General features: G+C 45.8%; 1 protein-coding gene across 1 annotated transcript in view; it reads right to left on the reverse strand.

Moving 5' to 3' along the window:
• PRPF8 (pre-mRNA processing factor 8) overlaps nt 1–25300 on the reverse strand; it is a 35845-nt gene extending 10545 nt beyond the window's left edge. Inside the window, exons 1-27 of the mRNA XM_059147810.1 lie at nt 25178–25300; nt 24877–24987; nt 24226–24394; nt 23100–23264; nt 22735–22953; nt 22398–22610; nt 22155–22280; nt 21963–22068; nt 20480–20670; nt 20253–20372; nt 19972–20161; nt 19729–19848; nt 19484–19618; nt 18650–18779; nt 18072–18268; nt 17737–17943; nt 17451–17614; nt 17172–17298; nt 16861–17053; nt 16385–16572; nt 15778–16016; nt 15407–15553; nt 15001–15211; nt 14689–14805; nt 803–1050; nt 386–565; nt 47–182 (exon numbers count right to left, since the gene is read on the reverse strand). Of these exons, the coding sequence (XP_059003793.1) occupies nt 47–182; nt 386–565; nt 803–1050; nt 14689–14805; nt 15001–15211; nt 15407–15553; nt 15778–16016; nt 16385–16572; nt 16861–17053; nt 17172–17298; nt 17451–17614; nt 17737–17943; nt 18072–18268; nt 18650–18779; nt 19484–19618; nt 19729–19848; nt 19972–20161; nt 20253–20372; nt 20480–20670; nt 21963–22068; nt 22155–22280; nt 22398–22610; nt 22735–22953; nt 23100–23264; nt 24226–24394; nt 24877–24976 (4338 nt within the window). The 5' untranslated portion in view covers nt 24977–24987; nt 25178–25300. The remainder of the gene's footprint in view (nt 1–46; nt 183–385; nt 566–802; nt 1051–14688; nt 14806–15000; nt 15212–15406; nt 15554–15777; nt 16017–16384; nt 16573–16860; nt 17054–17171; nt 17299–17450; nt 17615–17736; nt 17944–18071; nt 18269–18649; nt 18780–19483; nt 19619–19728; nt 19849–19971; nt 20162–20252; nt 20373–20479; nt 20671–21962; nt 22069–22154; nt 22281–22397; nt 22611–22734; nt 22954–23099; nt 23265–24225; nt 24395–24876; nt 24988–25177) is intronic.

A 25300-nucleotide genomic window follows, 5' to 3' on the forward strand; every position in this document is an offset into this window, starting at 1 on the left:
GGATTCTTTTAATTCAGGGAAAATTTCTATCATCCCCTCCATGTACCTGGTACTGCTTAAAGTCAGTTCGAACCCGCCAGCCCTTATCATATGCCAACGTGTGCCTGTCCTTCTGGAAGAGGGTGTTGATTCGGGGAATGCCACGATCCCATGAATCTTCTAGATCTTCTAAGGTCAGTCGTCTGTCAAAGAAAAAAGATCTAAATAAAACATTTGTTCAAAAGAGTTTACCATTCCTCCCTAGCCAAGGACAAACAGGTCAGATGTAGAAGGTATTTGTCTCCATAAAAATATGGGCACGCTCTGCTCCTGACCTCCATGCAAGGCTCAAAGATCACCCCCTCCACACTTCTGACCAGACTCCCATACCTTCCTGGATGTTTACCTGTTCTGAGCAATGGCCTCTTGTCTCTTCAGTGCATACTCCGCCCAGACCCGCTGGGAATCAATGAACTCACTCTCCCACGGCTGTATGTAGCGATACAAGTTGGGAATTAGCTGGTCTTCTTCATGGCTCATTCCTGAACGAAAGTGTGTGATACCTACATCTGTCTGCTTGGACCACCTGTTTGGGGCACAACCAAGTTTTAGAAAAAATAAAAATAAAACTTAAAAGAATCATCCCCTTTCCTCATAGGTCTAGCAAGATTTCCTTTCCCCCCCTTTTTAAAGAAGTTTTTGCTTATTTATTTAAGTCCTCTCCACACCCAACATGGGCTCATGACCCTGGAGAAGAAGAGTTGCATGCTCTTCCAACTGAGGCAGCCAGGCACTCGTAGCAGGATTTTCAACCAAGTCCTACCTGAGGTCAGACTGGGGGATGAGCACATGGCCCATTGAGAGCATGCCGAGTCCACCCAACTCCTTAGGGGTATAGAACACAACAGGAGGGAACCGACTAGGCATCTTGGAGTTGAGGCCAATCTTGATACGTGTTTGGATCTTGTTCTCACACTTCACTAGCAAGTCCAGGAGCTCTTGGGTGTTCACCACAGCCTCCCGAAAGTATGTCATAAGGCCTATAAGAGCTGTGTTCCACTTATTCACAATCTGAAAAAAGTAGGGAGAAAGTAAAGTGAGCTATGGGGGTGGTGGTGGTAGGGACCACTTTATCCAGCTAATAATATTCTGCCTAGTTCTCAAGGAAGATTTGAGCTCATCATTAGGAAAGTATATATAAATCAAAACTACAGGATACTATTTAACACCTATAATAATGGCTACTGACAAGTGGCAAGTGTTAAGACTGTAAAGAAAATGGAACACTTTAATACTGCTGGTGGGAATGTGAAATGATACAATGGCTGAACCACCTGGCAGTTCCTCAAAAAGTTAGTTACCATATAATCTAGCAATTCTACTACAAAGTATATACCCAAGAGAAATGAAAACTTGTGTCCACACAAAAAAGCATACACAAATCTTCACAAGAGCATTATTCCTAACAGCCAAAAAGTGGAAGAAAACCACAAATGTCCATCAATTGACAAATGGATAAACAAAATGTGGTATATCCATATAAAAGAACATTATTTGCAAATGAAAAGGATTCAAGTACTGATACATGCTACAACACAGATAAATCTTTAAAACATGTTAGGTGAGGGGCGCCTGGGTGGCTCAGTGGGTTAAAGCCTCTGCCTTCAGCTCAGGTCATGATCCCAGGGTCCTGGGATCGAGCCCTACATCGGGCTCTCTGCTCAGCAGGGAGCCTGCTTCTCTTCCTCGCTCTCTGCCTACTTGTGATCTCTCTGTCAAATAAATAAATAAATAATCTTTAAAAAAAAAAAAAAAAAAAGACATGTTAGGCGAAAGAAATTAGACAGGAGTACCTTGGTGGCTCAGTCCGTTAAGCATCTGACTCTTGGTTTCAGTTCAAGTAATAATCTCAAGAGGCCTGAGACAGAGCCCTGTGTCGGGCTCCATGCTCAGTGGGGAGCCTGAAGATTCTCTCTCCTGGTCTGCCCCTCAACCCCAATCACACACAAATGCTCTCTCTTGCTCTAAAATAAATCTTTAAAAAAAAGGGGGGGGGACACTAGCCAAGAGAGTCACATATTGCACAATTCCACTTATATGAAATGTCCAGAACAGGCCAAATCATACACACAGAAAGTAGATTCATGGTTGCCAGGAGCTAGACATGGGGGGGAACAACAGGGAGTAAAGAACTGCTCATGAAAATAGTTTCTTCTTAGGGTGGTGAAAATGTTCTAGAATGCAAAAGTGGTAATGGTTGCACAATTTTATGAATATACTGAAAACCTCGAATTGTGTATTTTTAAAGTGTGAATTTAATCTGGAAAAAATCAATTGAGGCAATATAAACACTTAAAACCAAGTACGGTAAGTAATCCAGGGTGGACGGGGGAGAAAAAGGGATGAGAAAAACTACTAAAAATTAATAGAGGGAATGAAAACTAATGGGACCACAGAAATTGCCTTCCCATTATAAAGAACTACAAAACTAAGCAAAATACATAAAACAGTATCTTCAGACAACTGACAAATAGGCAACATAGACCATGACCCTTGAGAAAAAGTAAACAAATGAAGTGAGCCCAAGTTCCCCAGCATCCTGCCTACTGGCAGTTTCCCAGCTGCACCACACACATGGAGGGGGAATGGAAACAAAGCCCAACAGTCTCACTGAACTGAAGAGACAGAGATTAGAATTCAGGAGGCCAAGGCAGCTAGAATCTGTCAGGCAGAAGTACTAGAGAGAAGCAAGTTCTCAGAAAGATCTTTGGATCTTTCCATGAAGGGAATCCCTTTACATGAAGGGATTCCCCCTCAAGCTTTTGGCTGAGTACCAACCTATATGCAGTAAAACCCCAACATCTAGAAGAACACCAGAATTTTTTTTTTTTTTTTAAGATTTTATTTATTTATTTGACAGACAGAGACTACAAGTAGACAGAGGCAGGCAGATCGAGAGGAAGGGAAGCAGGCCTCCCGCTGAGCAGAGAGCCCGATGCGGGACTCGATCCCAGGACCCTGAGACCATGACCTGAGCCGAAGGCAGCGGCTTAACCCACTGAGCCACCCAGGTGCCCCAGAACACCAGAACTCTTAACTCTAGGAAATTGAGGGTTGCTGGAGTGGAGGTGGGCGGGGGGATGAGGTAACTGGGTGATGGGCACTAAGGATGGCACCGATGCGATGAGCATGGGGTGTTACAGGCAACATGGTTAAGTGAACTCTACACTTGAAACTAATGATGTATTATATGCTGGCTAACTTAATTTAAATGAGAATAATAAAAAAGAATGCCACACATCAGAAAGCCGAAGAAGTCCCACAGATCATGAGGTTGCCAACAATTTGTGTTCCCACCAACCAGAGCAGAGAGACCTTGTAATACATGGGAATTGGGTAGAGCCCCAAGAAAGTCATCAACCTAGCAACAGAGGTACGTTAGCCCAGAACAAAGGGTGCTATGTATTTTCCACAACCAAGTTTAAAAGCCTTAAATGGACCAAACTAATCCACAAGTTACTGACATAACACAGCTCAATACTCTTTAAAAAAAAAAAAAAAAAAAAACGTTACGAGACACCTGGGTGGCTCAGTTGGTTAAGCAGCTGCCTTGGGCTCAGGTCATGATCCCAGCGTCCTGGGATCGAGTCCCACATCAGGCTCCTTGCTCGGCGGGGAGCCTGCTTCTCCCTCTGCCTCTGCCTACCACTCTGTCTGCCTGTGCTCGCTCTCTCCACCCCCTCTCTGATAAATAAATAAAATCTTTAAAAAAAAAAAAAGTTACAAAACCTATAATGTAAAACTCAAAATTTCTAGCATGTAATAGAAAATAACCATTCATGCAAAAAAAAAAAAAAAAAAATTATCATCAGAAAAAACTCAATCAATAGAAACAGACCTAACAATAACACAAATAATGAAATTAGTAAGCAAGGACCTTAAAACAGCTACTTAACAAGCCTTATAATTATGCTTAAATATATTTTTTAAAAATGAATATAATATGGAGAGAAAAGATAATAAACACAAAGACAGAATGTCTAGAGATAAAAATTACAGTACCTGAAGTAAAAAAAAAAAATACTCTGATGGAATCAGTAACACTAAAATTGCAGAAGTATATAACAACTTACATTAATAGAAATGAAGACAAAGGAGCGCCTGGGTAGCTCAATGGGTTAATCCTCTGCCTTCAGCTCTGGTCATGATCTCAGGGTCCTGGGATTGAGCCCCACATCAGGCTCTCTGCTCAGCAGGGAGCCTGTTCCCCCACCCCCACCTGCCTCTCTGTCTGCTTGTGATCTCTCTCTGTGTCAAATAAATAAAATCTTAAAAAAAAAAAAAAAAAGACAAAATAAACACTTTTATAGACACACAAAAAGATACAGAATATAGACTGTATTTACTGCCAGTAGACTGTTACGAAAGAAATGTTAAAGGAGGGGCACCTGGGTGGCTCAATCATTAAGTGTCCACCTTCAGGGGCACCTGGGTGGCTCAGTGGGTTAAAGCCTCTGCCTTCAGCTCAGGTCATGGTCCCAGGGTCCTGGGATCGAGCCCCACATCTGGCTCTCTGCTCAGCAGGGAGCCTGCTTCCCCGTCCCTCTCTCTCTGCCTGCTTCTCTGCCTACTTGTGATCTCTGTCAAATAAATAAATAAAATATTAAAAAAAAAAAAAGTGTCCACCTTCAGCTCAGGTCATGATTCCAGGGTCCCTGTGATCGAGTACCATGTCAGGCTCAGAAGCTCAGTGGGAAGCTTGCTTCTCCCTTTCCCATTCCCCCTGCTTGTATTCCCGGTCTTGAATCTCTATCAGATAAATAAAACCTAAAAAAGGGCGCCTGGGTGGCTCAGGGGGTTGGGCTGCTGCCTTCAGCTCGGGTCATGATCTCAGGGTCCTGGGATTGAGTCCTGCATCGGGCTCTCTGCTCAGCAGGGAGCCTGCTTCCCCCCCTCTCTCTGCCTGCCTCTCTACTTGTGATCTCTCTGTCAACTAAATAAATAAAATCTAAAAAAAAAAAAAAAAAGGCTTTGTAGGGGCACTTAGGTGGCTCAGTCTGTTATGTGGCTGCCTTCAGCTCAGGTCATGATCCCAAGGTCCTGTGTTGGGCTCCTTGCTCAGCAGGGAGATTGCTTCTCCCCTCTCAACCTCTCTCTCTCTCTCAAATAGGTAAAATCTTTATAAAAAACAAACAGCAGTGGTATCTATGTGTGTATCAGTTACAAAGTGCAGTTCTAACTCTCACGGTCTCTTTAGGTACATGACATAGCACTCCACGTGGCGTATTCCCTTGGTCATCACCTGCATGCAGGTTCACTGCTCCCTGGACAAAATGCTTATCAGTTTGCGTTTTGCTATCAATGAAATGGCCCCCCATTCCCCTAAGCCTGCTAATATCTTGGATGAATCCTTGCTGGTTTTCCATCTGCAAGCCAACTACATTTTGCCCAACTTTCAGTTTTGTTCAACAAAATGTCCTGCCTTTTTATACAATTACAACCTAACTATTACAGGAGTAATTTTGTTTGTCTAAGTATTTTAAAGATTCCAGATTTCAAACTTCAGGACTTCTTCCATGCTCAAAAGCTAAATGTCATGTGGCTTTACACTAAAAGCTTGATGTCTTATTTATTTGAGAGAGCCCACACATGTGTGTAGGAGCACAAATGCGGGGGCAGCGGTGGGGCTGGTGAGGCAAGGGGCAGGGCAGCAGCACAGAGAGAAGAGAGACAAGCAAACTTCCTACTGAGTGTGGAGCCTGAGGCCGGCCTTGATCCCAGGACCCTGGGTTCATGACCTGAGCTGAAGTAGACCCGTAACGGACTGAGCTACCCCGGCACCCCAAAGCTTGAATGTCTTTAATAAAGTGAACTGTGTCTCCAAACCCATTCCAAAAACAAAACAAAACCCAAAAATAAAAAAGATGGACATGAAAGTGGAAATAAATAAATCCACAACTGTAGTTGGAGATTTCCAAGACTCTTCTCTCAGTAACTGATAGAAGCAGACAAAACAATATTAAGGATATAGAAAGACTCGTTCAACACATTCAATCTGAGCTGACATTCATAAGACACGGTCCAACAGTAAGATTACAGAGTACATATGAGATAGTCGACAAGACAGACCTTATATGCTAGACCACAGAGCAAGTCTTAAGACATCTGGAAAAATGAAGATCATACAAGGTGTGTTTTCTAACCATAATGGAATTACACTAGCAACTAATAACAAAATACCTGGAAAACCCTCAAATATGTTTAAATTAAATAGCATATGGATGAAATAAAAACTCTCAAGGGGAATTATAAAGTATTTTTAACTGAATGAAAATAAAGACACAACTTATCAAAATTTGAAAGATACAGCTGAAGCAGTGCTTAGAGGAAAATTTACAGCACTGGATGCTTATATTTAAAAATATTTATAAAGAAAGATTCAAAATTGATCTTCTAACCTTCACCTTACTAGAAAACTAAGCAATTCAAACACAAAGTAAGCAAAGAAAAGATACTGTAAGAGCAGAAAACAGTGAAATAGAAAAGAGAAAAATAAAAATCAACGAAACCAAAGCTGGTTATGAATAAGGGGGAAAAAAGGCAAACTACAAAATCCCAAATGATAATAATCAAGACTTTAAGGTAAGGAGTATGACTAAAGTGCAAGATCACAATGGCTGGAGTTATCATAGAAATTAGCCTTGAGCAAATAGCAGTCTTCAGGTAAGCACGATAAGGAACTACAGAGCTCAACAGCCTTAATCAAATCACAAAATCTATCTATACTGAGCATCTAGTTCATGCTTAAGATGAACCAACCGAGGCAAGAGATCTGCAGAAAGGATCTGGGGGTAAAGGCAAATAGACTTCAGTAGAACAACTGTGAGGCTTAGTGAGTTCTCTGACTATAGCTGGTCCTTGAACTGCCTGCCGGCTGCATGGTTTTTACCACCCAACACACCAGTTCTACTGCAATTACCCGGGCTTTATTCCTGGTGGCTAATAAGTATGAATTCCCAAGTACCACATTCCTTTAAGAAAAGCCAGAGCTGCTGGGGATTCAGGGAAGCAGGAAAGAAAATGCCACTGAATGAGCGACCCCACAGGCTAGGTAACACGGTAGTAACTTTAAACGTTATGCTGTTAAGTCTTCAGAAAAGGAACAAATTTGGGGTGCCTGGGTGGCTTAGTCGCTTAAGCATCTCCCTTTGGCTCCAGTCATGATCCCAGGTCCTGGGACAGAGCCCAGTATTGGGTTCCCTGTTCAGCGGGGAGTCTGCTCCTGCCTCTCCCTCTGCCTTTCCCCCTGCTCCTGCTCTCTCAAATAAATAATTATTTAAAAAGGGGGGGGGGCAAATTCAACTTCCATAACTTGCCCAACATAGCACACGACCCACTTGGAAGGGGATGTAGAAAAATAAAAACTGATATTAGGATGATAGGATTCTAGGTGTTTCCTTGCTTTTCTTAGTATCTAACAGTAATCAAAAAAACCTGGAACTCTGATACATCAGGTGGCAAGTTTTTTTTTTCCCACTTAAAAGTAAACGTATGGGGTGCCTGGGTGGCTCAGTGAGTTAAAGCCTCTGCCTTTGGCTCAGGTGATGATCCCAGAGTCCTGGGATTGAGCTCCGCATAGGGTTCTCTGTGCAGCAGGGAGCCTGCTTCTTCCTCTCTCTCTCTGCCTGCCTCTCTGCCTACTTGTGATCACTGTCTGTCAAATAAATAAATAAACAAACAAATAAATAAATAAATAAGCAAGCAAGGAAGCAGGTAAGTAAAAATAAAAGTAAATGTAAGTAAAAATAAAAGTATATGTATGGCTGGACAGGGAAATGAATAGCCAGATAATAGATATATGTCATAATACATTTGTCCAAACCCACAGAACACCACCAAGAGTGAACCAGAAGGTAAACTACAGCCTCTGGATGATTATGATGTGTTGGTGTAGGCTTATCCTTAGTAAAGAAGGTTCCATTCTGGTGAGTGGTGTTGATAATGAGAAAGGCTGTCCATATGTGGGGGCAGGGAGTATAACAAGAAATCTCTGTCTCTTCCTCTCAATGTTATTTTAAACCTAAAATTGTTCTAAAAATTTAAGTCTAAAAATAACTAACATGAAATAGAAGTCAAAACAAAACCCCCAAAGGAACACAAATACATCTACTGCCAGGCACAGATGTTCTCTTGAAGTAGGTCTAACTTATTTTTTCATTTTTTTTTTAAAGATCTTATTTATTTGACAGACAGAGATCACAAGCAGGCAGAAAGAGGGGGAAAGCAGGCTCCCCGCCAAGCAGAGAGCCCGATGCGGGGCTCGATCTCTGGACCCGGACATCATGACCCGAGACGAAGGCAGAGGCTTAACCCACTGAACCACCGAGGCGCCCCTATTTTTCATTTTTTAAAGATTTTTTTTTTTAAAGCATTATTTAGTGAGAGGACGCCTGGATGGCTCAGTCAGTTAAGCATCTGCCTTCGGTGCAGGTCATGATCCCAGGGTCATGGGATCAAGCCCCTCACTGGGTTCCCGGCTCTGCAGGGAGCCTGCTTCTCCCTCTCCCTCTGCTTGCCTCCCTCCCCGCACTCTCAAATAAAATAAAATTGTATAAAAACAATATATTTAGGGGCACATGGGTGGCTCAGTGGGTTAAGCCTCATGATCTCAGGGTCGTGGGATCAAGCCCCGCATCACTCTGCTCAGCAGGGAGGCTGTGTCCCCCTCTCTCTCTGCCTGCCTCTTTGACTGCTTGTGATCTCTCTGTTGAGTAAATAAGTAAAATTAAAACATACATAATACATATATATATATATACTTTTTTTTAAGAGAAAGATAGTAAGAAAGAGGATGAGTGGGGGGCTGGGAGGGAGAAGCAGGCTCCCCACCCAGCACACAGAGCCTGATGTGGGGTTTGACCCCAGGACAGATCATGACCTGAGCCAAAGGCAGATGCCTAAGAGACTGAGCTGCCCAGGTGCCCCACCCAGGCACTCTTGTCCCTCTGGCTTTAGACTTCCAAGTCATCTGGACATGCAGAAAGGGATTCCCTGGTGAGGGAAGCAGAGTAGGGAGGCAGGAAACCAAGCAGGAAGGTAGCCACAAGGCCCTTCCCAAACGGAAGCTAAGCAGACTGCACCTTGTAAGTCAGAGTATCCAAGTCCATTTCTGCTTTTCTTCTATTATTCCTGGCCCTCACCAAAACCTGCTTAAATGTCCCAGCCTTATTTTATAGCTAGGACCGAAGGGAACAGTCCTGTCTCCAAGCTCTAGCTAGTGTGCTACATATACCTAAAGCAAGAATGACGAAAGGATCTAAAGTGGTAGCGGGCAGCGATGATTACAAGCATCCAAGGAGGAAGGACATTTTAGAGGAGCTTAAGATTCAGCCACCTCTTACCCTACTGGATATTTCCCTCTATCAAGACTGGAAGGGGGCGCCTGGGTGGCTCAGTGGGTTAAGCCGCTGCCTTCGGCTCGGGTCGTGATCCCAGGGTCCTGGGATCGAGCCCCACATCGGGCTCTCTGCTCAGCAGGGAGCCTGCTTCCCTCTCTCTCTCTGCCTGCCTCTCCATCTACTTGTGGTTTCTCTCTGTCAAATAAATAAATAAAATCTTTAAAAAAAAAAAAAAAAAAAAAAAAAAAGACTGGAAGACCAAGAAATTTTATTCCAAGTACTTTGCCTCAAGAAATAAATCCCTATATTCTATTATCTGATCATAATCCCTGATTCCTCCAATTAATGATGGCAAACCTTTATTAAGCAATTTATTAAATATAATATACTATATTAATTCTCATAAAAGCCCCCTGAACTAGGTAATACGTTCAGAATTCCCATTTTTTAAAAATTATTTATTTATTTATTTGACAGGGAGAGAAGTCACAAGTAGGCAGAGAGGCGGAGGGGAAGCAGGCTCCCCTGCTTGCGGGGCTCAATCCCAGGACCCTGAGATCACGACCTGAGCCGAAGGCAAGGTGCCAATGAGGCACCCAGACACCCCGTATCCCCATTTTTTAAAGATATCTGAGAGGTGGGGGGAGAGAGAGAAGCAGTCGACTCCCCACTGAGAGGGGAGCCCTGGCTCGATCTCACAACCCTGAGATCATGACCTGAGCCGAAATCAAGAGTCAGAAGCTTAAGTGAGCCACCTAGCTGCCCCTCAGCATCCCGCCCCCCCCCCGTTTTTTTTAAAAAGACCTTATTCACGACAGAGACAGACAGACAGACCACAAGCAGAGGGAGAAGGAAAAGCAGACTCCCCACTGAGCTGGGAGCCTGACGCGGGGCTCTATCCCAAAACCTGGAGATCATGACCTGAGCTAAAGGCAGATACTCAACCACCTGAGCCACCCAGGCACCCCTCCCCATTTAAAAAAAAAAAATTTAAGTAATCTGTAACCCAAGTTGGGGCTCAAATTCACAATCCTGAGACCAAGAGTTGCATGTTCTTCCAACTGAGCCAGCCAGGCACGTCATCATCAGTATCCCCACATTATGAAAAGAACTAAGGCCCAAAGCGGGTGACATGCCCAAAATCCCAACTAGTTATGACAGAGCTATGATCTGAACCTGACTGGACTCCAGAACCTATCCTTCTAACTGCTTCTAAACCATTTCCCTAACCTATGACCTCACAGGCTCTGAGCTCTCAGGTTCTCACCTCTAACATATCTATCTACTCCTTTGATCCCTACACTTTCTCCCAAGACCTCTGGCCTCGTCTAGTCTCTTCCTACCCACCATGCCCATCCAAACAAATCCAGGATCCCAAAAGAAGCCAGCACTCTGGATTTCCCTGCATCCAATCCCTTACCACTCCACAACAATCCTCTGGCAAACCCCAATCCTGAATCACCTCACTGCCATGATATGATGGACTTTGTCCATCCTGTCACGGAGTAGCTAAGTGTTTCTGGGAAGAACTCACACTCAAGAGTTGTCCTCATTTTCCTGACACCCACCTGGGGCACAGTTTCTTCAACAATCCTATTATTCCCTCACCACCATGCTCAAGTCCAACCCAGGCAAAACTGAGAAATTCAAGATTGTAATTTCCCACTCAACTTTATATTCACATCTGTCCAGACCTCTTTTCTTTTAGGTTCAGAGGATATTTCCCTCTGCCTGTCCTTTACTGTACCCCCACATTCAACTCTTGGGAACACTGCTCTATTACTTACCACACGGGTCTGCTGTACCCTGAACTGTCCCCTGGCTCCCTAATGGGAACATCCTCAAGCCAATCCCATTCAAAAATAGTGCCTTGGCTTAGATCTCCCTCTAGGTGGCGTATTATGTCCTTCTTCCTTTTACTCCAGCTCTGGCAAGTTGCCAGTCCTTGAAGTCTCCACTCCCTTATTTCCCATAAAGCCTCAATCTGGCTTCTCTCCCCACTATTTCTGAAACAGCTCTTGCTAAGGTCACCAATGACGTCCTGACCGCCAAATCCAATGGATTCTTTTCAGGCCTTATCTAACTAAAACACTCTTAGGCAACTGACACCCTTAAATGCCTGCCTCAATTCCTGACATCCTTGGCTCTAATGAGCTGGCACTCTCTCAGTCTGGCCACACTGCTGCTCAGTGTTTCCTATGGTTCCAAATTCATTCCTCTGCTCTTCTTTCCTTACACCTGACCTAGACAATCTTGCTTACTCTTGAACTTTAAACCACCACCTTCGACAGATTCCCAAATCTACATCTTCCACCTAGACATCTCTTCCAAGCTTCAGATTGCAAAATATCTCCATTTGGACATCCTCTAGGAGCCTTGAAATTACCCCTCACTGCTCGTTCTCACCTCATTTCTCCCTCAAAAACTTGGAAGTCCAAATTATTTTTCAGCAAATCTAAGAGACTATCAATTTAAGGTGGGAAACACACACACACATACATATATACCTTGGAACAGAAGAAAAAGGATATAATAAATGCCTGCCAAACACCTCCATCTGGATGTTCCCAGGAACCTCAAACTTGTTACATCCTCAACTAAATCTATTTATCTTCCCTCCTAAACCTGCTCTTCTTCCTGTACTCTTCCAGTTGGTAGTGCCAATATCTACCTAGTCAGCCACGCCCAAAACTGTTACTTTCCTTTCCCTCTGGCATTCCACCAAAATGAGGCTCTGCTGACTTTACCTGCTAACTACTTATCAGATCTGCTCCTGTCCCCTCACTGTTGTCATGACTGTCATTGGTAATTCAGAACCTCCAAACCCCAAACCTGATTTTCTACCCCATCCCAAACCCATCCTCCTCACAACTGCAAGAAGAATCATACCTAACACAGAAATCTGGAAAAGTTGCTCTTAGACCTAAGACCCTCACAGGATTTTTAAAGATTTTATTTATTTGACAAACACAGATCACAAACAGGCAGAGGCAGGCAAAGAGAAAGAGGAGGAAACAGACTCCCTGCTGAGCAGAGAGCCAGATGCAGGGCTCGATCCTAGGACCTGGGACCAGGACCTGAGCCAAAGGCAGAGGCTTAACCCACTGAGCCACCCAGGCAACCCCCTCAGAGGATTCTTTTTTTTTTTTTTAAAGTGATTTTCATTTCTTTTTTTTTTTTTTTTAAGATTTTATTTATTCATTTGACAGAGAGAGATCACAAGTAGGCAGAGAGGCAGGCAGAGAGAGAGAGAGAGGAGGAAGCAGGCTCCCTGCTGAGCAGAGAGCCCGATGCGGGACTCGATCCCAGGACCCTGAGATCATGACCCGAGCCGAAGGCAGCGGCTTAACCCACTGAGCCACCCAGGCACCCCCCCTCAGAGGATTCTTAACAAGGCATGCAATACCCTCCAGGATCTAGCTCTTGCATATCTATCCCACCCCTGTATCCCAACATTCCCAACTCAACAACCATACCCCAATAAAACTAAGCCTTGTATAGCCCCACACATATGATAGTTACCTCTCCAAGGCGTAAGGCTGAAGGAATGCCCTCCCTCACCTGCCTCATCATGTTACTTCTTCCAGGAAGCCTTTCCTCTCCCTCTCCCAGACTGGGCTAGAAACATTAAACTAAGTCTTCTCAAAGATTCCCAAATAATACAATAGCTCTATAAACACTACATCCTGTTATAGTTCTCCTATCCATGGATGTGTCTCTCCAACTAGGCAGGCCAACTCAACAAAAGCAGAGACTCTATCTTACATGTAGTGTGCAGAGCCTTCAACATAGTAGTTATCAACAATCACCAATGGAATGAATGAGTTACATAATTCCTAATATCCGGCCCTTGGAGGAAATAAACCAACCTAAAAAGATAAAAGTTTTCTCTTCCTTTCTCTCTTTCTTTTCTCTCCTCTTCTACTAACCCCCCACCAAAAAACCCGAGAAATTTTAAGTTAGAAATACTAAGACAGGGGCACCTGGGTGGCTCAGTCTTTAAGCGTCTGCCTTCAGCTCAGGTCGTGATCCCAGGGTCGAGCTCCAAATTGGGCTCCCTGCTCGGCAGGGAGTCTGCTTCTCCCCCTCCCACTTCCCCTGCTTGTGTTCCCTCTCTTACTGTGTCTCTGTCATATAAATAAATAAAATCTTGGAAAAGAAAAAAAAAAAAAAGAAATACTAAGATAATGGGCTCCAGAATGACTCAGTTTGAAGAGCATGCAACTCTTGATGTTGAGGCCGTAAGTTTAAGTGTTTGGAGCACAGCCTAATTAGAACCTAGCACTTCCCGGGATGCCTGGGTGGCTCAGTTAGTAAAGCGGCTGCCTTTGGCTCAGGTCATGATCCGGTGTCCTTGGATTGAGTCCCGCATCAGGCTCCTTGCTCGGCAGGGAGCCTGCTTCTCCCTTGCCTCTGCCTGCCACTCTGCTCACTCGCTCTCTCCCCCCACCTCTGACAAATAAATAAATAAATAAATAAATAAATTTTTAAAAACAGAAAGAAAAAAAAAAACCCACCTATCACTTCTCTCTCTTTTTGGCATTATGGGCACCATTATGGCAGCATGGAAAGACAGCAAGAGCAAGGTGCCTCTTTTTTATTTTATTTTTTTAAAGAATATATGGTTATTTTTTTAAAAGTTTTTATTTATTGGGGCGAGGGAGAGAGAGAGATCTCGCACGAGAGAGTGAGAGTGCATGAGAGGGGAGAGGGTCAGAGGGAGAAAGAGACCCCCACTGAGCATGAAGCCTGATGTGGGACTCGATCACAGGGCTCTGGGATCATGACCTAAGCTGAAGGCAGTCGCTTAATGACTGAGCCACCCAGGTGCCCGCAAGGTGGCTTTTTAAACCTTACATAAACTTAAGTATACACAGTTAACAAATCCCCAAATTACTCTCTCAATTCCAGCCTTCAGCTGGGCCTTTGGAAGCAACTGAAAGGGAGAACAAGCACCGAGATAGCAAGTTATGCTTGCTTTTTAACATACACACAGTTATTGGTTAAAAGACAAACTATGTGAATAAACGATAAGCCTCTGGTAAGATGAGAAAAATGAAAATTTTGTTCAAATTAAAGAACCAACCTTCTGTTGTTAATTTAGAGTCATCACAACTACAGAGAACTAGGCTGGACATTCCCTACAAGGTATTCTCAGAAAGTACCTGAGCTATTTGACATCCTAAGCTGCTATACCATAAACACGGAAACCGGTACACTGAGAAAAACTGGGAACAAGAACTAACCAGGTGAAGAGATGAAAGGGACTGGAGATGGACAGGGAACATGAGGCAAGCTAGGCTTTATATACCTTGGTGAAGGTCGTGGAGCCAGAGGCCATCAGAATTTGACGCACACGGTTGTGGAAGCGCTGCATTGACTCATCATCCACACGCAAGAAACACTGAGCTGTCCGCTCTTTAGTAACCTAAACCATACAGCCAAGGTTAATTTGTCTCTGATACTGCCACAGAAGCAAGGCCCAACTCTGACCCCCGCCCCCCACTCAACTCTATCCACCCAAGGCTCAATCGATAAAGAAAAGGTGTAGTGTTCCTCACCCCCATGCAGCCCAGAGGTACAGGGGTGGTAATGCTGCTCCAAGTACCTTTCCAGACCGTACCTCATTCTGTAGGTTCCAGACCCCATCCTTGTGGGTGAACTCCTCATAGCTGGTGCGGCATTTAGGTAGGATGCGGCACTCAAAGCCACACATGTTGAACAGTAGGTTGGGGTTGTCCTTACTGTACACAGACACAAAGCTGTTCTCCCACTGAACTGTAGTCACTGACCGTGGCAGACGGTTCTTGATGTCCCAGAACACTGCTCGACCCCTGCTCACAGGGAACATACAGTCACGTTAGCCTCCTGGAACCTGAAGGAACCTCTCTCAGAAGGCCAGACTCACAAATATTCTAGAGAGTACACTCCTCCCACCCAGGACACAACCTCATAAATTCCCTCTAACTGTTCTCTGGGCCCCTCAGGCTGATGTCCTTCCAGCTCCCGCAGCCCCAACTTAGACTCACAAGTTGACATCATGCTTCATGAGGCGCATGCGGGCATCTCGGGGCCAGCACTTCTTGTTATTATAGCCAACGATATTCTCGTTGTTGGGGTCAGGATGCTCTGTCAGGTAACGCTGGATCAAGTCCCGAGCCTCATCTGCTGTGAACCTGTACCAGGCAAGACGCAGTGCTGAGACTGATACAACTTGGGACCCATGAGCCCTATAGCTCTGCAGATGAAGCCCACCTCCAACCCCCACCTAACGCATAGGACTTCATTCCATTTTAAAGCTTCAACCCACCATAATTCAACTAAGTTACAAGAGCTACGTCCAGAGGCTGGGCATATGCCTCAGTGCCCTGCAAGAATACAAATCCAGGCAAGCCCTCACCTAAAGAAAATGTGGATACGATCGATGTATCTACAGAAGAGACGGATGGGGTGGGCAGCCTCTGTGGCGATGTCCTGGAAACTGAGGAAGTCATTTGGCATCTGAGGGGGCCCAGCCATCTCACTGGCCCGGTGCAGTCCTAGCACCAGCAAATCCATCACCAAGCCATAGTATTGCACGATGAATGAGGCAAACTGCAGGCCTCTAATGATCCCGTAGGAATTTGTATGGTTCATGTCCTAGAAAGAAAGATTTACAACTCTGAACAATTCTTTTTTTTAATTAATTAATTTGACAAACAGAGATCCCAAGTAGGCAGAGAGGCAGGCAGAAGAGGGGGGTGGGAACGGAAGCAAGCTCCCCGCTGAGCAGAGAGCATGATGTGGGACTCAATCCCAGAACCCTGGGATCACGACCTGAGCTGAAGGCAAAGGCTCAACCCACTGAGACACCCAGGTGCCCCCAACTCTTAACAATTCTAAACTCATGGCCATGCCTCAAGTCTCTCTGGGGCCCATCCTCCTTGGTCCTTCCCTCATCAAATCCTACCTTAGAGAGCCAGACACACCCCTCCCCAATTCCTTGATACCCTGCCCCTAAGACACACCTTATAGTTGATGACAACGTTGTTCTTGGCTGTCATGTAATCAGCTATGTTGTGGTCTACAATGAGTCGCAGCAGTCTGTTAAGCAGGGTCAAGTCGATCTTTTCATACATCTTCTCAAAGCGTGATTCCAGCATGACATTGCACTCACCCTCACTTGTCTCCCACACATCCTGCAGATTATTGATGCCTGAGGAGTAGGCAAGACAGGTCTCCAGCAGGTTAGAAATTCCCTTCCAAGGCTAGTGCCTGCAGTCCCTATCACAATCCATAACCTTGTCGCACTCCACTCATTCACCTGGACTGCTAAGAGTGTCAGCTTTGCTTGATTTAACATCAACGCTATTTCCCTGGCACTATGCAGCAAGAGAATAAACTAATTATACAGCCTGGATGAGAATTTTGATGCAGAACTCAATTCACTTCAAATTAACCCAATTCACCTCAATCCCCAAGGACAAAGCCAGAAAAGCTTTACCTTGGCACCACTTGTAAACAAGCAGAGGAGGTGGTTCTGTGTCAGCAGGCTTGATCCAGGGCGGGAAAAGGCGGCGCTTGTCGGCTTCATACCAAAGGTACTGGTCTAGGTAGGCATCAGTGATCTTCTCCAGCGGCTCCACGTCATATACGGGCACCAGGTGGCTGTAGAGATCCATGAACTCAATGCCCACCTGCGGGACAGGGAAGCTGGCTTACTCTGATCCACCAATTACCTGAGGCAACCCACTACCCTGGATGCCATGAATGAATAGCACAGCCAACAGCACACTTGGGGACTAGCTTACTCACTTCTTTAAAGGCTCTCTGTGTGAGGAGGTGACGCTTGATGCGGGACAATGCCTCGTGGGGGTTGTCATAGGCTTGCTCGATCAGACCTAGCTCCTCTCTCTGAGACTGGTTTAACCGAGACTTCACACTGACAAGGAAACAGGTAAGATGAATGGGAAAACAAGAGGAAGCCAAACCCAGAAAGGACTGAGGCTAAACAGCCTTCCTTTGGGCTATGACAATGACGCTGATCTCCCTGCTCTCACCTTCCCGAAGGAATCCACCTACTCCCCCCCTCACCTGTAAGCTTCCTTGAGCCGCTCCAACGCCAAGATGAGCAACTTGGTGTCATGCTTGTAGGAGAGTGGGGGGAATGGGATGGGGGAGAACCTCCGGCTCTCCAGCCAATGCACAGTGGTGGTATACACTGCCACCGCTTCCTCTGCTGTGATGTATGGCCCATCCTGTGAAACAGACATGATAATCAGCCTCCCACCATAGCCTAATCCCTATGGACAAGGCACGGTCCCAACTCTGCAATCTATCCCTCTGCCCACTCCCCACAGTCTAACCTAAGCTGCCTAACCTTCAGATAGTTGTGCTGTCGCTCCTGTTCTGCCTTCAGATAGAGCCGAGTGAGGCGGCCCAGGTTCTTTTTGCAAACAGTCTTGTCCACAGTAGCTCCACGGCGGATCCGTTCTCGGTTGTAGTGGGCAGTGTTGGTCCACCAATCAGCCTTGGCCTTCACATATCGAAGGATCATATTCTCTATAGGTGTTGGCAGCCCAGGTACCTGAAAGTACAAAAGGCACAATGAAAAAGTGATAGCAACCACACAGCTCCCAAAGGGAGCCCAGGAGTACTAATCCCACCCCCAGGAAGATGATGTCCATGCCTTCCCTGAGTTGAGGTGACACCCACCTTCCAGGGAATGTTAGCTTTCCAGCAGCGCCAGGCTTCACTGAGATGCTGCAGGATCGTCCGGGCCTTATTCTGTTTGATTCCCTCAGGCATCATGTCCAGAATGTCATGCATCACAGCTGCCCGAAGCTCAAGGTCAAAATGCGACTCCACTCGCTGCTTTGTAACAGTCTTTGCCACCCCCTTAGAGTGTCGACCTAGGAGTAAAGTTGATTAAAAGCAAGATTCATTGCTTTTAATCGGTCTCTACCATCACGCGCCCTCATCAACCACAGTTACACTGAAATCAAAAGATATAAACAGTGTCCACACACCTGACACATGCAAGAAAGACAAGTTATTTCAAGACATTCACAACTATGCTTCCAAGAAATTTCCATCCTACAAATGTAAATGTCCTCAAGGCCCCAGAAAGAAGCCCAAGAAACCAAATACTAGGTCAGAATCACTGGAGAATGGGACCTCTTAGAGGCACTCAAGCAGGAAGGGATTCTCAAACAAGGGGATACAAAGGGAACGTATGATCTACCTGTGAAGTGACAATAAAACACAAGCGGGACACAGAGAAAACCACTCACCTTCGAACTGTCGGGCCAGGAGGTTGCCCAGCCACCGCTCCAGCAAAGGGGTGATGCCACGCATGAAAAACAGCCAGACCCTCCAGCCAGCAGCCCAGAAGCCACAGCCAGGGCCCTTCCCTACAGGGCCCTATGGTCCCAAGCAGAAATCAAGAACGTAAGCTAGCAATTCATTTAGGGAACCATCGAAAACCACACATAGGTGGGATCAAGAGGAACACATCTTAGACAGCAGAGTGAAAAAGAGGCAAACTCTGGGACCTCAACATCTGAAATATAGTAAAAGAAAAATTCTAAGGCAAAAACCAATAATTCAGATTCTCTCTTTAAAGGCAGCTTTTGGGATGCCTGGGTGGCTCAGTCAGTTAAGCATCTGCCTGCGGCTAAGGTCATAATTCCAGGATCCTGGGATCGGGTCCTGAATCGGGCTCACAGCTCACAGGGAGTCTGCTTCTCCCTCTGCCTGCCACTCTCCCTGCTTGCACGTACGCACTTGCTCTCTGGCAAATAAATAAAATCTTTAAAAAGGAGGGGGGGAGACAGCTTTGAGGGAAGTGTTATAATTCATAAGGTGAGGGCAAATAGCAACAGACTAAGAGCCTCTAACTCAGTCCCAGTTAAAAGCCCTGACTAGACCTAAAAATTAAACTAGATCTGAAACTCAGGGTCCTGAGATGGAGTCCTGCATCAGGCTCCACCCTAGTGTGAAGCCTGCTTAAGATTCTCTTCCTGTCCCACTACCCCACTACCCCACCCCCTCACTGCCTGCCATGAGTGAATGAATGAATAAAGGAACTGGATAGAGAAAGTGGGAGTATGAGGGCAGGGTCCCACCGTGTTGAAGCGGTAATAGATGAGATGCTTCAGGTCCTTGCACATGCGAATCTGCCGCATCAGCTTGTATTTGTACCGGTACATGCCCGTCAGCTGCCCCACGTGAGCAAAGATATACTGCAAGCCATCTGCCAGCTGCAACACAACGACCCCATTGGGCTTTAAGCTAGAGCCAGCTCCACGATTAGCTCAGACTTCTTTCAGCTTCCCTACCAGGGGCAGGGATCAGGGCTACCTGGCCTCACCTGGAAGGCATCCACATTGCCCAATCGATACTGCACGTGACTATCCACCACCAGCTTGGTTAAACGCAGAACTTCTCGGCACAGATGGAACGCATTTCCGAAACGAGATTTCTTTCTTTCCTGGAGAAGGTGCCAGGAATAGAAAAAAACATTAATCAGCAATGGTCCCCACTGGAGGGACGCCTTCAAAAGAGCAAAACCGGTCCACCCCTCAAGAAGATCCCTGAGACACAATGCACACACCTTGGTGGTGAGGGTTTTGACAGGTTTAAGGTTGAAGTTATAATCCAGGTGCAGATAGTTGAGGTTTTTCCGGTGAATGAGAAGGTTGAGCATGTTGTAGCCCTGGCGGCACACCTGCAGCCCCACCTCCACCCAGTCCAGCTTCGTGGACTGGAAGAATTTGGTGGCTTTGAAGGAGCGAAACAGGTACCTGGAGTGGAAATAAACAGGAGAGGAAGAGTTAGCTTCCTGGTTAACTCTGGAGCGAAAGAAGTCTGGACAATGACCCTCAGGCGCCCTACCTCTTCTTTTGGGCTTTAGGAGGCCGGTGCTTCAGAGCGTTCAGCACATAGTACTTCAGCAGTTTCTGGTAGGAGACTCTCACTTTCACAGGCTGTCCGGCAGGACAATGCTCACGATACCTGGGAAAAACAATCCAACCAGAGCTAGCCTGTGGGGAAGGCTGTATGCCCACTCAGTTGGGATCTTTTCTCCTATACATCTACTACCATCCCCCAGGCAGTCTTACCAGTTCTTGACAAGAGGGATGTCCAGGGCGCGGCGGGTGCGACCAGAGCGTAAGTTGAAAGGCCGAGGGGCCCAGAGCAGAGCAATACCATTGGCTGTATTGTCTGTGTAGAGGGGTGTGTCTTTCAGGAAGGGCTCCACAAACTCTGGGAGCTCAAACTCCTCATCATCATCAGGCAACGGTTCCTGGCTCTGAAAGAAGAACCCCCAAGGGTTCAGCTCCCATTGAACTGGGCAGAGTTGGGATGACAGGGAAACTCTCTGGGGCCAAGCACAATGGCTCCATCTACCATGGAAACTGTGCTACCAGACAAGAGAAGCCCTGAAGGGCCAGGACAAAAGGGGCCAAGGGAACAGAGAACAAGTCAGGATCAACCAGGAACGCAAGCATCACTCCTCACACCCCATTGGCTCACCACCAAAGGTCTCCCAAAGGAGCCCCAATACCTTAAATAAACACAAAAACTATGCAAGATTTAAGGAGGTCTGTTAAGAACACTATGGAGCATGGGTAAACATCAAAAACATTACTCCAAGTGTAAAAGGCCAATCACAAAAGACTACATACTGCAAGATCCCATTTATATAAAATCTCCAGAATAGGCAAATCTACAGATTTGCCTCCCAAGGAAGAGAGGTTTGAGGGAAACAGAGTGACTGCTAATGGTATGGGGATTTCTGGGACAAAGAATATGTTTGAAAATTGCCTCTGGAAATGGCTGAACTACTTCATGAACAAACTAAAAACCACTGAATTGTACACTTAAAATGAGTATGTTTTATGTGTATATGAACTGTATTTCAATAAAAGGAGTGGAAGAAACCCAAAATGCAAACAGACCAGAATATACTACATATAATGTCCCAATCATAGAAACCCAGATTATACCAATAACTTAGTTTGAGCCAAGTGCTGAACTGTCAAATTAGCTTAAAGCTCAAGGGGACTGGGACGCCTGCATGGCTCAGTCATTAAGCATCTGCTTTCGCCTCAGGTCATGATCCCAGGGTTCTGGGATCAAGCCCTGCCATCAGGCTCCCTGCTTGGCGGGAAGCCTGCTTCTCCTTCTTCCACTCCCTCTGCTTGTGTTCCCTCTCTTGCTGTGTCTCTGTCAAATAAATAAATAAAATCTTAAAAAAAGAAAAGCTCAAGGGGAACACTAAACAGGATGACAAACATGTCTCCCTTAGTTGAATTTTTATCTAGTAACACTTCAGCCACAGTCAGGAAATTTCTCTTCAAAGTGCTAAGGTCAGGGATGCCTGTATGGCTCAGTTGGTTAAGCATCTGCCTTTTGCTCAGATCATGATCCCAGGGATCCTGGGATCGAGTCCCACATCAGGTTTCTTGCCCATCAAGAACCTGCTTCCCCTGCTTCTGCTCTGTCTCTGACAAATAAATAAATAAAATCTTTTTTTAAAAATCTTTAAAAAAAAAAAAAAAAGAACAACAGCAACTAAGGTCAAACATTCCCTCTTCTCACCTTGACGGAGTGCCTGTGAGAAATTGGGTTGATCAAAGGATCAAAGTAGAAAGCTGGGAGATCAGGATCCTCAGTTTTGATGAACACAACATTAGGAGTGTGGTACCTAAAATGAAAGAAGAGTAAGCAAGCTCAGGTTCTCCAGCCCTGGCCCAACCCTCTCCTTCCCCCCACCACTGCTTCAGCTCTCACCAGGTGAGGTGGACATGGTGTGGAAGGTTGTTGTATAGGTAAGGAAAAGCAATCTTGTATTCAGTGCGGATAGGCTGCCGGATGATGATCTTGTTAATATCGTTGAATTCATTCCAATCTTCATCCCTAAGGCACCAAATAAAACATGAGCAGACTAACTGGGGAATTTGGAAACTACAACAGGATCAAAATTAGATTTTATTCAACCCAAGGTGCCTATAATCCCTAGTATCTCCAACTTACTGGAGATTGATGTCTCGAACAAGAGGTTCAAATTTGGGGCCTCCAGGAATAGCCATATTGAGTGCTTTGGAGGTAAAGAAGGCCTTCAGATCAAAGAGATAGAAGTAGTTATCATCTACCAAGTCTGTCAGGAGCTGATTGGCCAGGCGGTAGAGCGTAGACATCATGGGCAGTGTGAACTGCCAGCGCTGGTAAGTAGAGCCATTCACATACCTAGGAAAAAAACATAGACCTATGTCAAGAAGAATACCTAGCCAAGCCATTCTACCCATTGCTCACCCAGGACTCCTGGATTTTCAAAAGTCTCACAGGAACAGAAACTCCAACCACCACTCACTTCCGGCTGTCCCTCAATGGCTGGTGGTCATAGAACCAGTCCAACACAGGGGCATCCTCCTCAGGGTCCAGCTCTAACTGAATGGCCTCCAGTGGTTCAACATCTAGGATGTTGTCAGCATAGTCCAAAGGTGGCTCCTCATCATCAAAAGGGGGGAAACGCATCCTCTTGAAATGCCTCCTGTCTCTTTTTTCTCGACGCATCATAATCCACATTGACCTAAAAGTCAGTAATGTCACACTATGGTTTCCACCACTGCCCCCAATCATCAGAGCCACCGCCACCGCCGCCACCGCCACCGCCACCACCACGACTACCATCACCAGCGCCAACAACAGCAACAACCATATTCCAGCCCCTCGTACCCCCACTGAGAGATGTAGACAGGTTCAATGACCCAGGGAATCTCATTGACAAAAGAAATGGCTCCAGTGATGTGGTACAGCACAGGCACATCCCGAATCTGCTCCCAAGGCATAGGCATGTTCTCCAGGAGTTTGAGGACTGCATGGGGCATGTACTTGAGGGCACTGCAACATCAGGGAGAGAGAGGATATAAAAGACAAGGTGTTCTGCTACCTGTACCGCAGAGAAGCCACATGGTTATCACAGTACAGCATTCCACAGGAAAGCTTGCCTTACAGTCCAAACTCTCAAATGTAGCACACAGGCCCTCCCTGACCAAGAACCCTGTTCCCCCGCCTCCAATTGTGCCACTCTTGCTCTTAAACTTCACAGTCCACAATATTGGGTTTCTGTCCCTTTATATCAATAGGTGTCCCTCTAAAAACAGCTTTTGTACTATTTACTCTCTGTACCTTCCCATGAATAATAAAATACTTCTCATATTTTATCGTAGCCATCTTTCTCATGTCTCATGCCTCTAAACCATAAGATCCAGAAAGGCCATTATTTTCTATTCACTGCTCTATCCCTAGCCCTTAGCACAGTTCTCAAAAACCATTTTTTTTTTTAAATAAATAAACAAAACATCTTTGGCTATCTTTTTAAAATAGCTATCTCAGACCAGTTTATTAAGTGGCTAACATTTTTACATCCAAATGGAAAAAAGATTTGCTAAGGCACTTATACCTGTATTCACTCAGCTTGGGGCCACAGAAAAACAAGAGTACAGAGGCCTCAGGAGTTAAAATATCCTGAACCTCAGAATTCTGCTCACTGAGGAGTTACAGGTAACAAGAATGTAGTGTCCTCTTATGGATTTCAATCCAAAGATAGGGACATCTTATCATAGCTTCAACAAGATAAATTAGTACCAGGTCAAGAAAAAAAATTAAGGCAATCAAGAGAATAACTGAGTATCTGGAAATATCACAGAATCCTAGTTTCTTCTCTTCTCCTCTAACCACCAAGATGGGCTGTCATAGAGGATTCTTGTCGCAAAATGATAGAGCAACTATCCAGGATAGCAACCTACGGGACAGGGAAAAGGGGAAAGGGCCATACTCCAAATTCCAAGAGACTGCTTACCCCAAGTAGACTCTTTTGTCATGGCGAAACTTCCTGTTGGTCATGTCTCCATGGTCTCGAATGATCTTTCTAACATGTTCTGGGGGCATGTCTTCCTTCTGAGCATCCACAAATCCAAACTTCCGTTTTTCCGCATAGCGCTTGGCCTGTAATTGCTGCCATTTTCGGGCTACAAAGACACCTCAGTTTAAACAACCGCACACCCTTACCCTAATCATCCCCACCTCTCACCCCAGGGTAAGCCCCTGTCAGGATGTAGGAGTTAGGGGTGGGCATAACTGGAGCACTCCTTGACAATTCTCTTATCTCACTCTGCTTTACTTTTTCTTTTATCACATTCAAGCAATTTTGTTATAGATCCTTAAGTTTTTTATTGTCTACCTCCCTCATTGCAACTCCACCCACCAGGGCAGGGTTTGGGTTTTCTTTTTTTCCATTGCAATTGTGTCCCCGTGGCTTGGATCAGTGGCTGCAAATAACAGACATCTTTAAACACTTAATTAGATGAGAAAATAACCGGGGCTATAAGTGAGCGGGCAGCTAATGCTCTGAACCCTGCCAAAACGGGGAAAGGCAAACCCGCTGCGCGCAGGCGCACACGCGCCCTAAGCCTCGGGGCCCGCAGGAGCCGCTCCCGCACGCGTTCTTCACCTTTCTCTTGCAGCTTCTCCTCCGACATGTAATCTGGCAATGGCGCTAGAGGGCCGGGCACCGGGTTACCCGGCCCTCGGTAAGGAAATACTCCGGCCATTCCCGGAGAATCTAGGAGACAGAGAAAGAAAAAAATGTAACGAGCAATCGGGCCCGAGCCCAGGAGGAACACATCGACACCCCGGGCCTGCAGTCCTGCTTTGCTCAGAGTTCTCCCAACCCGGCCCATCCCAACCTTCCGGTTATCCAGCCCGACCCCATCACGCTTCCTGCAGCCCAGCTCTTAAAGCCCGCAACGCACCCCCACAGGCCCTCTCAGAGACCGCCGCTTTCTTCGCAAAGCAATGGCGGCAGACCTACGTCCGCTGCGCGTTCCCAACGCCGGGAAGTACGCAACTCTCGTTCAGCAGCTCATCCAGTAGGA

Source organism: Mustela lutreola, chromosome 15 (genome assembly GCF_030435805.1).
Source record: "Mustela lutreola isolate mMusLut2 chromosome 15, mMusLut2.pri, whole genome shotgun sequence".
NCBI classification, from domain to species: Eukaryota; Metazoa; Chordata; class Mammalia; order Carnivora; family Mustelidae; genus Mustela; species Mustela lutreola.